The sequence below is a fragment of the Anser brachyrhynchus genome (genome assembly GCF_964034855.1).
Source record: "Anser brachyrhynchus genome assembly, chromosome: 4".
Taxonomy (NCBI): Eukaryota; Metazoa; Chordata; class Aves; order Anseriformes; family Anatidae; genus Anser; species Anser brachyrhynchus.
In genome coordinates this window covers 37,827,581-37,844,674 of record NC_137698.1, presented here as the reverse complement: position 1 = coordinate 37,844,674, position 17,094 = coordinate 37,827,581, and the positions used below count along the sequence as shown (strand labels likewise).

General features: G+C 36.0%; 1 protein-coding gene across 24 annotated transcripts in view; it reads right to left on the bottom strand.

The window, feature by feature from the left end:
* Nucleotides 1-17,094, bottom strand: part of INPP4B (inositol polyphosphate-4-phosphatase type II B) — a 304,962-nt gene that overhangs the window by 99,279 nt on the left and 188,589 nt on the right. For 19 of the 24 annotated variants that reach the window (XM_080590944.1, XM_080590935.1, XM_080590949.1 and 16 more), the window contains 4 exons: nt 14,714-14,825; nt 14,239-14,394; nt 12,146-12,218; nt 5,760-5,907 (listed from right to left, as the gene is read on the bottom strand). In XM_080590944.1, the coding sequence (XP_080447070.1) occupies nt 5,760-5,907; nt 12,146-12,218; nt 14,239-14,394; nt 14,714-14,825 (489 nt within the window). The remainder of the gene's footprint in view (nt 1-5,759; nt 5,908-12,145; nt 12,219-14,238; nt 14,395-14,713; nt 14,826-17,094) is intronic. The other 5 variants (XM_080590947.1, XM_080590951.1, XM_080590942.1 and 2 more) reach the window with 2 other exon arrangements.

The following is a 17,094-nucleotide window of genomic DNA, read 5'->3' as shown; positions in this document are numbered from 1 at the left end:
TGGAAACTTAAAAGTTTCCTTCTAAGAAAAGGAACACAGGAATTAGTTTTCCTAACAAATTTTACTTTAAAGTGTACATATTTATGGGTAACCATTACATCTTATTGGAGAAGAGAAGCAAATAAAATTACTCTCATTTTTCTTTATAACAAGTTATGGTCCCTGTGATATACAGGCAATAACCCATCAAAACAATATAACACCCTCTCCAGAAATAAAAGAATCATAGCCTTTTTACTATATTGTTTCTAAAGCAGACAAATAATTACTAAGGAGGATTTAATCCCTTCTGGGGAAACTACCATGAAAATGAATAAAATGATACTTTTCTTCCTTTCCTGATGTTTTTCATTGAGAACCTCTTGAAAACAGAAGCTGTTTTTCCTCTTTTTAAAGAATTTCTAAAAACTGTTGCAGCTTCTGCTAAGACCAACCTGCCAGATAACTAAAAATGAGATGGTGCTTACCTATTTCATTCTTCAAACATTTGTCCAAAAAAAAAAAGTAGATATACACACATACAAACATCTTAAAAATATTTTACAACTTGTTTTTCTCCATGTATATGTGGAGAATAAACTGGGATTTGCAGAGTCTTGAGAATATTTTGAACTGTCCCTGACAGCTAGAGTTTTAAAGTTCATTTTGCGTTTCTATCCACCCCACTTTTTCTTATTCAAAAGCATAGGCAACAGATGAGCTAAATTAAACCCATTCCTTTCTTTCTGCCTGGAAGCTCTTTCCCTTCCTGGGATATTTTATTACCTGTGTTTATTTCAAAGACTCAAATCTTCAAATAGCATAAGCATTTGAAGTTAGGTCTATGATTTATTTTAAAAGTGAAGAATAATTTTCCTGAATCACGTGACTGCAAAGAGTCTCAATTCAGTAATACTCAGAATGGCATCTGTAGAATTTACATTTTATACCTAAATTCTATTTTTAGTAATTATCAATTGTGAACAGTTTATATATATATATATATATAAACTATATATATATATACATACATATATATATATATAAAACATTTTCCTGCTGTATCAGGATATAGTAGAATCATCTTAGGTCAAATTAAGACAATCGTTTTGCTTATATCATCGAGCTGAAACAACATTTTACTCTGACAGTTTTTATTTATCACTTCACTTCTTTCAGCTTGGAATCATATATGTGGGAAAATTAATCATATAATTAATTGCATGATTACTCAGGCATCTAAATACTTCTGTGGGTGTTTTTTTCCCCTTATTTATTAATCAGTGTCTCATTCAAAATAAGCTGTGCTGTCTTTATGACATCAGTAACAATAAAATTGTACAGGGCCTTTTTTTTAAATCATGTTTACACCTTAATGTCTCTAAATTTGTACTCTCTGCATCAAGTGACACGAAAAGACAAAATTACACCTAACTTAGTGCTATTAGAACCACAGGTAACTACAGGTAAGTGCAAAATCTAGTTAACCACATAGAAGTTAAAATTCCTTTCAGTGAAGACAGAATTTGTATTCCAATAATTACAGCCTTGAAAACAAGATTATATTTACTTCGGTTTTGTATTGTTCTGTTCTTCACTACCACATTGGAGACTCAACAAGACTTACAAGTTAGATCATTTGCTTGATATTGAATTCTTGGATTCCAGGGCATGCTGTGCACAAACAACCAGAAATTTTTACCAACCGATCTCTGAGAAGCATTGCTGATTGGTACAGAATTACTTTCTGAAGTCTTAAAATCTATGTGGACTTGGCATAGAACAGCAACACAAAGCCTCCTCTGACAGGGTAGCCAGTACATTAACATTTTATAACAACTTTCAGCACTGCGGAATAATAATGTTATCTATAGGTAACTACCACAGAACAAATCAGGAAATATTACTCCATTCCAATGTACTACAGCTTTAAACATCCAGTGTAGAAAGTAGAGCCCAGCAAATTTGACTTCATTAAGTCTGATGAAAATTCCTCTTAGACTTTAACAGAGGCCATCTTTTCCAAATTTAGTTATGAACAGTGAAATCAAGAGTACAGAGAATTATATAGTATTCACACACGAAAGTAACTTCTATTCATTTATAATTGTATGGTAATAAAATGAATCACGTTGCAGGTAGGCAATTGTCCACAATCTACTCAAAAAAATTTAAGGTACACTTGCATTTGTCCATTTGTATTCCTATATGCAGCATCTGATGGTGAAAGAGATGTTTTGTATCCTTTCTGATGCACAGCAGGGTAAATACTTTCACATGCATGTAGTTGAGCTACATTTTACTGCTGCATTTTTTTTTCAAGTGTTCAAAAAATTACTTCCATGAAAAATCATGCTAGGTAGTTACCTGAATTAAGGTTTCAAAAGTCTTCAAGTGGACGCCAGTTCATATTAACAGTGTCCATATAAATGTGGTGAGTTCCAACAGCTTAAAAAGTTATGGTAAGTTTACTTGGTGTAGCTTTTTCACACTACATCCATCAACACAATGTTTTTGCGGTGCCATTGTTCAAAAACAAATAATTTAAAAACTCATGCGCAAAGGTCCACAAAATCAATGCCCATTGCCAATATAGAGCATTTCTGCCTGTCTCCATTCCTCTACTGAAGTTTTATATTAAAAGAAAAGAGTAAAACATTTACCTTTCAAACGATCTAAAATTTGTCCCCATTCTGGAATATTGCAAGTAAGAATTCAAAAAACAGATCGTGAAATCTATACTATACTGACCACAGCATAAATTTGCATGAGAAAAGGCTACTGGAGTTGGAACGGGACAGCCATTCCTGATCCAGCAGGAAGCTGGAATGTGCTTTGTACTCTGGAAAGACGGGTCAAGGAAAGTTGAGCAATTTATCCTTGAAATTTGTTTACGGGCTGTGACCACAAATGCCATTGGCCAAATTCAGCCGTAAGAAGGTGAAATTGCCCTTTAGCCAAAACTGAATTTGGCCCTAAGGGACTCAAAAAGAGCTTTAGCAACAAATTTGAAAGGTATGTATGGCGGGTTCTACTGTATTTTCCTAATTCTCTTGCTATCACAGAATCATCTAGGTTGGAAGAGACCTCCAAAATCACCTAGTCCAACCTCTGGCCTAATACTAACAAGTCCTCCACTAAGCCACATCACTAAGCTCTACATCTGAACGTCTTTTAAATACCTCCAGGGATGGTGACTCAACCGCTTCCCTGGGCAGCCCATTCCAATGCCTAACAACCCTTTCTATGCTGATCTAGTACAACAAAAACTACATCTACAACTACAAGCTTAGATTATACAGGCTGGCAAAAATTCTGAACAAGTTATAAACTAAGGTATAAAAGATAGGTATAAAAAATCTGGACAAGATCAGTGTAGAGAAACAGGGGAAAGGACCCACTGGAAACCCTTGAAGAAACTTTTTTTGTTTTAATAAAAAGCAGCAGAGTAGGCTATATGACCCTTGTTAGAACAATAAAAATGACCATATAACTCATTAAAACTTCTTCCAAGGAGGTTTGAAGGATTTGACAATATCTTTAATGTACGAATATCTTTAAAACTTTACTCCATGCTGAAAAACAAAGTTAAACATCCTCAGTGGTTACGTATTACAGAGTATCAAGTCCAAAAATGAAAAAGGTTTGGTTAACAATGAACATTGTAGTTTTATCAAGTGATAAACAATCTTAAGAAATATGAGAAGAGAATTTAAATTACAGTTTAAAATACAATACTGAATAGGATTAACATTGAACTTGGATATCTTTTATACGTAATTGCTTCAGACTATATGGAATCCACAATAGGAATGAAACGAAACAAGCTGAGCATAATAAGTGGCCTCTGAGACAAAAATATTTATTCACTGGGGAAAAAAACATGCAGACAAGAATACTTCAGAAGGAAAGAGCCTCAAGATGGTACACCATAATATTTATAAGAGTTCAAGAACTAGCATAGCAGTAACTTCCTTACATTAATTTACTACTTCACAAATGTAAGGAGCACACATCTTTGTAATTATTTCAGACAGCAGAGCATGTGCAAAGCTGAAGCTTCAACCTACACGCTTATACACTGATAGGCAAACAGATGCCCTTATTCCTTCTATCTGCTTATATCCTACAAAAAGGTGTTGCTCCCCTTGATCTTACCTCCTCCTTCAGACAGCCCCCCTAATCTTCTACCAGGCGCTGGTATCACACTGGCAGTCAGGAAAACCATGAGCACTTGCCTCAATCTTCAAGCCACTTCTACTTACATTTCTTCCTCAAAGCTTTTCTTTATTTCAGTGAGTATTTAAAGATCATTTAACAGAAATAATCAATAACAGGTGTTTTTTGTTTCTTTTTTTTTTTTTAAACAATGCCTTTATCCAAATAGATGAATGATATTATTTGAAATAACAACAAGCACTGTTACTTCCATTATGGCTTTGGAGACAATAATACATAAGAAGTAAAAGTGGTTAAAGTAATCCCATAACACTTAAAAGACATTTACCCATGGGGCAAATGAAAATTTGGGCAGTGGATGAGCTGTGTATTCAGTATAATCTATTTTTATTGCATACTAAAAAACCTTACACATTAGTATTCTCAAAAAAGATTTGGCCCATAAACACCTAAACATGGTGTTAATGAATAAAATAAATATAATGATTCACATATGATTTTATAACCCATCATCATCACTATACCTAAGTATGTACCAGTCCACTGACTTTATTAAATGCAAGATTCTGGCCTGACACCTACTGTTGTATTGGCACAGAGAAATCACAGAGAAGCAGTAGATGAGGTGAATAAAAATAGATCTGAACTCCTACTGCAGGACCAACCACCACCATAAACAACCCCAGGTAAACCCCTCCGATGTGCTGCAGAAGAGGGAATGCCTGAAAATACACAGGATGACTTGGGGATGCAGAATTAGCTTACAGTGCTGCTCTTAGACATTAGACAAGATGACAACTTAGGCAAGATTCATGGGGAAAGAGGCAACATCTTTTACTACACCATCCAGTATCATTGGAAAAAGCAGGTAAGATTTTAGGGAAGCCTTGGACAACTTGAAACATTACCTTTTGTCCCAGTTGTATCAGCAGAATTTATTCAAAGGCAGATCACAATTTTAGTCCCTACAGTGGCAATTTGGGCAAACAAGTTTTAGGCCACTGGTGATCCTTATCCTCTTTTTTCCCCACACCATACATACTGTGATGATCCTAAGTCTTTCCTGATTAAAAGGCCCAACATGAGCAAAGATTTCAAAATTATATTACTTCGGTACCTTTTTCTCATGTCAAATAACGTAAATTAGTTAAAAGAAAGTGATTTATATTATCATTGCTTCTTTACTAACTATGAACATGTTATTTTCCATTGCTTGCATAATATTTATCAATGGTTTAAGTGCTACTAAGGCACAAAGCCAAACATTCTACAATGCAGTTCACACTCTTGTCATGTGTTGTTTCTGTATACGTTAGCTTTTCAGAAAATGTATATTGTTAACCAAATGTTGATTCTTGCACATCTCAAGTCATGACAGCATTCTAGCACCATTCAGTGCTCAGAACTAATGAACTCACACTAGAGTCTTATAAAGTTACAAGCAATCAATTCTGTTGTTCAGTTACAGCTGCAAATTCTTAACAGCCCAAGAGCACTATATTTTGCCTATTTCATTGTTTAAATTGTTATTTTTTAAGCTCATCACATACCTTTTTCTAAGAAAAATATAGTACTGACTATTGCTACTTCCTCATCCTTACCTTCTCATATCCTCCTTTATGTGCAGATTGATCAGTTCTTTAGGAACATGGAAAGAGAGAGTGGTCTCAGCCATCTGTTCCCGGATCCTCATCCACTTGTTGTCAGAAGTAGGGAATCTATATAACTTACAGATCGGATTCTTTAACACTACAAAGAAGAAAAATTATATCATTGCTTTCCTGTGGTTATATGACTGAAAAATTTTGACAACAAACTTAATCTAAAAACAATATGCTATTTCCCCCTCCAGCTTGTACAATTATTTTTAAAACCATTAAAATTCTGTTATGTACATCAATATTTTATTTATTATAGCAGCATGAGGAGGACATATTGCTAGTACAATAAGTAATTCATATTTTGCTGTAGCAGGTATTCTGTGAATTTAGCATTTCAGTGTAGTAAGAACATAAATTATGCTCTTTATTCTTATACTTACAGTGCAATTAGGGAAAATGGAATGCAAAAAGTAAACAATGAACTTGCATACAGTCAATACTACCACATGCCATCTGCTAGAATCACTCACATTAGTAATAAATTGCACTGGACAAGTGAAGCATGCCTCACAGTTTAGCTGTATCTGACGCATCTTCTCCATGACATGCACATATAGAAATCATTAACACAAATAGATGTTGTGCATCTACTTTAATGGAAACTCAATCAGTGACAGGGTCAAGAAAATGGTACTTGATAAAAATAAAGATAACAATCCTGTAAACATGTTACACACTGTTCCCAGAACACTACTGTAACTTGACATGGGAAAAATAATATCAAGGTACTTAGTAACTTGGAAGGCTATCCTTAAAACCCACCACGGTTTCCACCTTAAAGCTCTTGCATGTTGGCTGTTTCCACTTTGACCTTACAATGATGCTCTGTAATAGAGATAGGAAATGTCTATTCCCTCGCTCCCACCCCGCCATTCTTAACTGATAGGGTAAAAAGCTAGGAAAGGAAAGTTTTGTTTGACTATTTCAATAAGCTTTGTGGGGGACCAATTTTTGTCATTAAATATACACATCTGCTGCTTCCTAACACAAAATGACTTTGGACAGACATCCAAATCCTCCAACAGTACTTTCCTACCAGACTTCTGGAAAAAAAAAAAAAAAAGAAAGCCTTAGACCAGGGTCCCATTGATCTGCCAGTGAACGGTCTATAACTCAAACAAATATATTTCCCATGTGCGCTGCGAGGAAACTGCTGCTGTCAAAGTGACAGCTACTAGTAGAAATTTCAGCTTCTTTTACAACTCACTGCCACCATTATTGCCTACACAGGCTGACTTAAATAGAACAAAAAACACAGGCCAAGTTATCAAAGATACACAAACGGTCTTTTATATCTAATCAAGCTCGCTTTTTTTTATAAACACAATTCATTAAGAAAGGAATGTTGCAAATATTCACATTTAAGAAATTGCTGATTTAATGTTTTCTATTCCTGCCATTGAGATCTCTTTAATCAGTCTTAGAGAAATTGGAAGCATTCAGTCTTTTTGCCTTTATGATTGATTTTACGTATAAAAGTCAGAACTTATTTTTTTTTAAATAAACATAATAGAGGATTGATGGCAATGGCCTATAAACAACAGCAGTTTTTGTTCATCACTAGCACCTGAAATACCTCAATGCCCAAGTGTCATTGCACACATTTTACAGCTTGAGAATCCCCACTACAAAAAAAAAAAATTCAAAAATTCTCCAAGCCCTGTAACCTCAACTTCCATCCAGTGTCTGGGCTCTGCTATATTACTTCATTAAAATATGCTGTAATGTTTTCCTATGCTCCTTGTCTTCTGCTGAGATTCTTTCTTGGAAAGTCAGTTTTCCAATAATGTTGACAGCCTCTACCAATCCATACAGCAGATATATGGCACCCATCATTAACAGGACATGGAATGACAATCTTCAGATGTCAGAGGGAGCTCAATAAACTTGGTTAAATCAAGTCTGGCCTTAAACAAAAACCTTAAGCAGTTTTAGGATTTAGATTAGGTGTAGTACCACCTGTTTACTATGAAGCAGGCTAATAACTTTCACCAGGAGTTTTCAACTGATGATGACCAAGACACAAATATAAAAAGGTGTAGAAGAGAGAAGAGCATTTTACTTTCCAAGAAATTTTTAAAGAAAGTTTTTCCAAGAATAACGTTTGAATTTGTACTCATAATCTATTACATTCAAAAAATTCGCCTTTGTCTGTGAGAACCTAATGCATATGCACAGAATGATTAGTTGATCAGCGTATGTACATATCAGAGCTCCACAATCTCTTTCCTCCCATCATTACCAGCAATAAAAACTACCATCAACGAAAAAAACAAAACAAACAAAATAAACAGAAAAGTAAAGCTACTGCAGCATGATATCAAGGAGACTAGGTATCACTTCAGAAACATGGATCCAAAGTTGTTGCTTCTACCATTGTTAGAATTATTAAGCTATTTGTTGGGTACTATCTGAAGGTAATACCTCTGATGCTGAACTTTCAGAGTGGAATAATCTCAAGTGTTTCTAGTTCTTTAAAAAAAAATAAAAACAGATTTTTAGAATGGCCAAAACATCTATCTTCCCATGGGTTTATGACGAAAAATTCCTTTACAAACTCAAAAAAAAAAAAAAAGCCTTGGAATTTTGTTTTTATAAGGAAATCAATTAATTCTAATTTGCACTGTTGCTAGAGTTCAAGGTTGTCAAAATGAGCTGCACAATACTGTGTTTTTCTTATAAACAGAGCTACTAAAGTCATGTGATTCCACAGAAGTCTCAGATACATTTTTCTTTCTAATCACACCAAGTTGTCAAAAAAAAGAAATCCAGAAGGCATGTAAAAGCACCTGAATGGTAAAGATGGCAAGACTAGATTTAGCTTTTATAAACAGTAGTTATTAAAAAGAAAGTTTCATAAACGTAATCCTTCCAGTATTTAGACAGTGATCATGAAAGGTACTGAAAAAAGCAATTCCAGATAAACTCCTGTGGTTAGAAAGAGAAAGATTTATTTTAAAAACATTTCTTTATAGCGTGAAGCCTAGAAGCCAATGTCATATATTTAACCATCTGTATTTTTGGACATTCTCATTTTTAAATTTAAAGACCTCTGTGCTTTTTATTCAATGCAATATACTTCACACTGCTTCCCCTACAAGTAAAATAAAAAAATTAATAAAAAATTCAATACTCTGTTTTCATTTTTGTTCCCTGTTCAACATAGATCAAAGCATACCGCTGCCACACACTAATTCACTAACAGTGTTTCTATTTATATTTTCCTTTTTTGGACAGATGTTTTATGCTAGGATAGGATAATTTCAACATCCTAAATTTTTGCTTAATTGCTATTACTTTTATTCTCTTTTTCATTGCAAAGGCCAATACATTTTCTTGCAAACAATTGGCAAACACTCCTGTGTTAGAAACAAACAACTGAATTTTGTGACACAAATTCAATCTCTTGGGGTATAAACAGAATACTAATAGGTGTTTGTGAAATATATTCATTCCCTCCTCACTCAATAAGTGCCTTGTAACTCACTTGAGGGCTCTGAGTTCTATATATTAAGATTTAAGTTTCAGAAGAATGCCAGCATGCACCTATGCCTACAGGCTTTAAGAACCACACAGGTTTTTTTCTTTTTTTTCTTTTTTCTTCTCAATTTCATAGGTTTGAAGGCCTGATAAACAACATGAAGCAGAGTGAAACAGGAATGTTTACAACAGCATACACGTGTACTAAACACCTATGTTTGTGGAATATATGCTGTACTGTAGATAGCTCTGTATGTACACAGCAGGGAAAGTAGTACAGGCAATAGATAATACAGGCCGGCTGATAACCTCAACTTCTATCATATTACTGCTGTTCTTCTTTTTCCTTCAATCCTTGTTCTTGATTGCCTCCAATTTTGCCACACTGAAATTTGTCTAGCTTAAACTGATTATTTTTGGAAATTGTCAGTTAAAATGGTCCAGCTGCCTTGAAAATGAGGCTAAAAAACATAGGATGGTCTATGATGTTCAAGCTATGAAATCTATAATGGAAAGTTCCGTGCTTTATAAACTTGAATCCTGATGGTAAATCTTTTACAGAGATGTACGTTTTTCACAGAATCATTTAGGTTGGAAAAGACCTCTAGGATCATCTAGTCCAACTTTTCAAGTCCAACCTTTTTACCCCATCTACGGCATTCCTCCCAGATCTGACAATGATGTGAAGTGTAAAGCTTTAGGAAAGAATGTAAAAATTCAAAACAGATTGACTTGAACTTAACATCTTATACTTGCACCAATTGTCTACCTCTATTGAAAATGCTTGCCTCCTTCCTAGTTTCTAATGCTAGCAAGACTGTGGATGTCTTATTCTTACAGGGTGGACGAATACCTTTTTGGGCAGAGCTAATGTGTGGTACAACATGCATGAGGGCAGCACTGCTACCCATATGAGAAAACTGATCTCCAGGCAACGCAGACAGCTTTAATCTACATGAATCCCAGTCACGGAGACATGCTGGGGAAGAAGTCTGACTGGTTGGGACAAGAGGCTGTGAGTAAAAAAGGAAAGCAAAAGTCTCCTAAGAAAAGAAATTGGGAGTTCACTAAGAACAAGGAGAAAAGAATGGGACTGACAAAACCTGTTACTGGTGCCAGGTGTCTATAGGGAAGTGCAGGCAACGCTGGGGTGAGAAGGGGAAGTCACAAGTACAGGAAGCAAAGTGAAGAATAAGTACTTATTAGAACAAACTTCCTGCATCTGAAAGCTATTTCCAATATACTGTATACTGTCATTTCTCATATGTGCATCTGCAATTCTGCTCTATCTGCAATTCTGCTGTTTCCCCTCACCTCTTTTTTAAAAAGAAAACCAAACCAACCAAAACCAACAAAAAACACTTTTGCATGTTTTACTTTGTAAACCCTGGCAATGCTGGGTGAGTTGGGGGTTTGCATTTGGATACAAGACCAACAAACAAAGATGTGTTAAGTGCTGTCAATGTACGCTGTAGAATCGCATGCAAACACTCATGACAGTGACCTAAACTTGATTATTCCTAAAGCTGACATCTATGGTGTAAGTTCCAACAACCTAACACAACTCACTCCCCAAACTACATCATTTCCCCACCAAAAATAAATTAAAAAAATTAAACCCGGCCAATGGCAAATTAAAGGAATTCAGTTGCAATCAGTGACATTTTCTCTGAATAGAAAGTTCTTTGAGACCCACTTAGCTGGATGACATACAGAGTCAGAATCAAAGAGCTGTACTGATTTGACCAAATGAAGCAACCGGCTCTGTATCTCATCTTCAAGAGCCATAAATAGATACCTAAAGATATAAGACATTGTTCCTGTCTCTAGCTATTTTCAGTTAAGGAATCTCCAGAATGAGATGTAGTTCAATCAACTAAAAGCTTCTACACACACATTTCTAGTCTCTCATTGAAGCAGTAAAAAGAAATGGCCATTCTGAAAAAGGAGTTTTTTCCCTAGTTCTGATCTAGTCTCAACAAATCACAGGAAAATACAGCTTTTACACATGCATAAGAAAACTAATTCTGTAAGTTTCTAGTGCTTCCTTCAGACTGCAAATCTTGACTACTAAGCCTCCAGTCCTACCAATGAAGTAATATGAAAAAGTTTCAATAAGGTTTTAAAAGGTTTTAAAACTTCAGTAACATTTCTCTTCAACTGCATGCTGCAAACACACAGAATACTTGACAGCGCAGTGGTTTCTGATGACCCATATAACTTATCTGCGACATTCTTACTGTAGAGCAATGGAGATTCATAAACTTGGGCTAATAAAACTTTTACAGTGCAGCATATCAGCATGTAATATTTCTCAGTATATTGAAAGAGAAATTGTTCTAGTTCAGCACTGTACACTCAAGCCCAGAGCTGACCTAGAATTGAGAATGACTTGCCAACAACTTCCTTAGTTTTAGGACATACAGCTTTCAGATCGAACTGAAATTGCCATGGCATCAACTATGAGAAAGATTAATTCTCCTGGGTATTCAATTGCAAATAGCACAATTATTTTAACAGGACATCATGCAATGACATGACAAACTTATGAGGTTAATTCCATAGCCACTGAAGTCACAGTCTTGAAAAATTACTGATTTGTAAAGATGCTGGAGTGGGATATTTCAGTAGCATTTCAGAAAGCATAATTGACATACTGAAAAAAAAAAGTTTTCTTCACATTTCTTAACAAAATGATACTGTCAAGAATGTATAAAATATTAAAATTAAGTATCTCTACATGATTTGAAGAGCTTCTTAAGAGCTCTGCTACAATTTTTTGCAACTTCTTCAGGACCTGATAGAGCATTCCAACAGCCATCTCTAATGGAAGTTAGAATACTTACCTGCATTTAAAGAAGGCAAGTTGTCTTTGCCACTTAGGCCTTCAGGCGTTGTACACTCACGAACCAATGCACACTACAAGTGAAACACAACCACATACGTAACACATTCTGGCATAACAAGGAAATTTAAAGCAGTTCGTAAAAGGCAGACTAAAAAACAACACTAATAATTTCCTAGCCTTGCCAGTAATTGTCATTTACATTTTTATTTTTACATTTGTGTTCCAATATATTGTACCAGCATCAGAACTACTGCAGAGAAAGTGAGAAAATATGATCAGCTATTACATAACAAAATAAAAACGTTTCCTACAAGAACAATGGCAGAGGCTACAATAATTTTTGACTTGTTCCATGGTTTCAGAGGGATTTCTTTCAACAAGACATTTTTCACATGCACAGTGCCAGAAAGCACTCCATGAATTTTTAAACAAGGGAAAAGTAGGAACCAGAAGAAAACTTTAAAATGTGGTTGTGGTTTACAATTAAAGTCCTCTGTTATACAAGTGAATTAGAAGAAGATTCCTTTGATTAGGTTAGTGTATAAAGTAAAAGTAGTTAAAGTTTTTGGAGAAATCAACTGGTATGAAGACATGTTAAATATACTACGATGAATATTTTGTGTTCCTCCCCCAGTAAGAAAAAAACGTTTATGAAGGTGATAGGAAAATCAGGTAGCAGGACTCTTTCTAGATGTTCTGCTGCAGAGCTTGAAGCAAAGAGAAGACATGATGTGCTCCCTACCAGCTGACATCTCAAGTAGAACTGACTTATCAGCTCACTCCTCCCTGAGCAATCCCTTTGGCGTAGTGCGTCTAATGAGTTCACAAACCTAATACAGAACTTATCTCTTTGAAGTAATACAGCAACTCTACCTTCTCACAATTGCTTCTTGGGAATATACCCATAGATTGCATCCTCACTATGAACATGCAAACTAGGGCTCCATGATGCAACACCATGACAACTAATTCCTAAAAATTGAATCCTTTAAAGACTACAATAAATACAGCTGTCACAAGGTTACTCTTTCATGCAAGTATTAGAACCCCTTAGAAAGGTGCTATTAAAAGCATTAGAAAGGTGTTATTAAAAGCCTTCTGGCTACCCCAGAACAGATACAGACCATTAATAACATCTGAAATTACTGTGTGAAGTCTCATTCCACATTTTGAAATAGAAGAAAAATTAAAGAGAAGGCTAGAAAAAGTTAGTCTTGCATATCTTACAGAAGCTGTACAGTACAAAACCAGAAAGATTTCACAGTGTTTTCTGGCTGCTTTGGAATTGGTCCCCCTAGTCCATGGCTTTAAAAAGGCTTTGGGACCCCTTTGCCAAGGATGGTTACAAATAAAATAAAGTGTAAAATATATCCTTAGAGTTTGGCCCAAAAGCAGACTGTTTTGGCTGAGCAGCAAAGATATTCAGAACAATGCCCTTCTCTTCAAATATACATTATTTATAAGATACTATTTTTTGTTACCTCAAAAAAGAAAAAAAAAATGAGTATTTAACTTTGCATTTCCTACAGCGTTATCTGAACTTAGTTGATTTTTTTCTCCTCCATCAAGAGCAGAATAAGGGAAGCATCTGAAGTACATCATACTATTAGTGTCGCAAAAATTCTGTCAGTGAAAATGAGACTGCAGAGACAGCTATCAAGTGGCACCAGCTGTATTTCAGTTGTCATCATACTAGGGCCTCAGTAAAAGACCTTATTAACCACAAACCATTCAAACCGCAATTACATCATTCAGAGTGGTCATTTCTGAATCTTTCCCCAGCCCGAGCCTCTTGTCATCCATCTTTTCCACCCCTCCTTTGGTTCTCCCATTACTCCCAAATCCATTCCCACATATCTCCAAATCCCAGATATCATCCCCATCTCCACCACTTCTGGCTGCAAGACCTGCCAATTGGAGAACATTTTTTCCCTTTCGAACACCGTCTGTCCCGCCTCTTACCCCTCACCACGAGTCCCCCAGCTCCAAATACCTACATACACCCGCTGCTCAACACTACCCTGTTCTAGCACTCTGAAGCACCATTGCTGCCACCCTCCACCACTCTAGATTTTCCCCACCACTACGTACTCCCATAAAATGCAGCTGAACCTGCCCCTTCGCAAGGGGATTCACCTCTTCTTTGGCTCGCCTGTCTGCCATTCTTTCCAGGTTTTCAGTATTGTGGGCACAGGTTGCACTTAGAAATCCACATGAACAGGACTTCAAGGGCAGAAAACAGAGGAACTGTCCAAGGGAAAAAGAAATCAGATTTATGGTGTCTCTATGGACAGTTGTTGATCAGGAGTGATTAAATAGGGTCAACTGAGGTCAAAATCAATTCTTTTTTTTCTAAAAAAGGGGAGGGACTAGTAAACTGATAACAGAATATTACTGTCCACATTTTCATGAAAAAGTATTTTTACTTTATAGAGATTAAGTGTACACAAGACTTTATTCCAGAAATTTTTGAATAACCATTTAACCCAATGTGGTATGAGTAATTTCATCATCTGGTACCTCTAATCATTTTTAATTAATTCTGCACAATGAACTGAGTGGCTACCTTTTGATCCTGTGCATCTGTTGTGATGTGGCCCATTTCCCCATCTTCGAACTCTCCCATCTTCACAAGGTTGACTTCAATGGTACCAACTGTTTTCCCACCATCAGAAGTTCTGAAAAGAAATCCCATGACATTAGGTCATCTGCAGCATCTCGTTCCTTCGACAAAAATATATTCAGTAAACATTTAGTTCCCTCTTCGTTCTGTATAGCTGCTGTTCTGTATTTAACTCATTATTTACATCCATAAAGCAAACGATAACAATAAGACTTATTATGTTTACTGCACATTGCTTAAAACAAGGGAAGTTTTCATCATAAAACTGAGGATTGGAAACTTAGAAATGGTGGCAGAAAATGCTCAGAAGAGGGACTAGGAAGCTGGCAAACAAGAAAAAACTTACTGATGGAAATACACGTCTAACATTACTCTTTCTGTAACTGCCACATTCTTGAGACAACTCTCACTGCAGGAAAATAAACCCCGCTTCCACACAGATACCCTTACCGACCTTCAGAAAACAATCCTTGTGTCATGTCAGTAAAGGAAAGAAAAATCCCCCAACCGCTGTTCTCCACGCTTCACCCAGCAAAATGGTGAAACCCGCAGGTTGCAGCCCTGCTGCTGGCATAGCACAGCTGGGATGGGGCACCCGCTGCCCCTCAGCTTTGCCCTGCTGTTACGCACGGGCTGTCCTACAGCACATGTTCCTAACACCGCTCCAGGTGGCAGAGCCCTGTCTCTGGGCTGGGCTCCCACAGTTTTACATCAACTTTATTTTTGTGTGCTGTAATAAGGTCTAAATTAGGTCAGAGGAAGCCAGTTCTTTATGCTGATTAAAGTTAAGCACATACATCTGTCTTTCCAGGCATGGACACATTTATGATGCCAACTCAAACCTTGCTTTTTCTACACTAAAATCTCCAAGCATAGCTACTCCAAGCTTCAAATTTAAACATTTATATTTTGTTACAAGCCACTATACTTCAGTGTGTGACTGAGTAACATATACTCATCTTGCAACTACACAGCTTAAATATGTTCTTACATAAAAGCTTGAAAATTACACATAATTCTCCATACTTTACATGTGTCACTATTTCATTTGCTGTAAGCTAAATTCATTAGTGACAATAAAATGAAACAATTAAAAATGAACCAATTCCAGATAGCCCTGCAACCCAAGAAGCCTATGTTAATTAACAAAGTATACAAAAGAAAAATAATGAAGAAAGGTTCAATGTCCAAAGGGTGTTTATGAGCAAAGGTACATATTAATCCTGAAGTATATGAAATGCCATTTAAGTGTCATCTGAATTCAGAATGTTCCCCTGAATTACTACATAGAAGTTGCATTTCATTTTTTTCCTTCCTAGGTCTCAACCACCATGCAAACTGGGCTACCTCGGCAAATGGACTACAGCATTTCTAAGGAAAAAGAGAATACAAGAGATGTTAGCATATCATACATACTTTTAAAAATCAGAGCAAATGCTTGGCTACAAGCCTGACAATTTTTCAGCAGCTTAATGTGCCCTGATCGAAGTGTCATGTGGATGATCTCATTGCCAGACTGCCTTAAATATGCAACAGCACTTGGCTGTTTCCTGAAAGGAAAAAGGTTGCATTCACTTGACCACCAGAAGTAAAATTTCGCCCTTCCATTTTTTAGGAATCATGATTTCTAAGGCTGAAGAGACCTGCAAGTCTGGCCTTGACCTAGATAAAACAGACCTGATTCAAAGTCACACCAGCATAAATTAAGAGTATAAGTGAATACTTAGCAAAAAGGTATTCAATTTGCAAATAAACTGATAAAAGCCAATGAGGTAAGTTGTTTGAGTTAAATAAAAATGGAAATGCCAGTCACACTTTCTCGGTCATCTCCTTTTCTTTAGAAAACTAAATATTCCCTCCTTGCCGTTACTAGAAGCATGCCCCCAGCATGGCAGTGAGCACTGCATTGTTTGCCTGCACAAACAGCATACAAAGGGAAGCTTTCTCCACACATATTGAAAGAAATCCAATGGATGTAATTTCACTTTATATCAATTTTTTTCAATTATTTTCTTCTCAAAATCACTCATGTTCCGTTCTAATACATCTGTAATATTACAATCTGAAACATTCAGCAACTACAAGAGCAGACAATGGAAAAGAATAAAACTGAACAGTGGGATTGTTGCATTTTAATTGTACTCCTTTCTTCATTTCTCTCAACTTTCCACATGGAAATACAAAATCACAATTAAAAAAAATCCACAAAGTTTTTTTGATGCTAGAGGCACACAAGTCAACAAAAAGCTCTATAAATGTCCAGGGAGAAGCCATCATTAGCTGTGTCACACACTGAATTTAAAATACCACTGGTGCATGAGTCT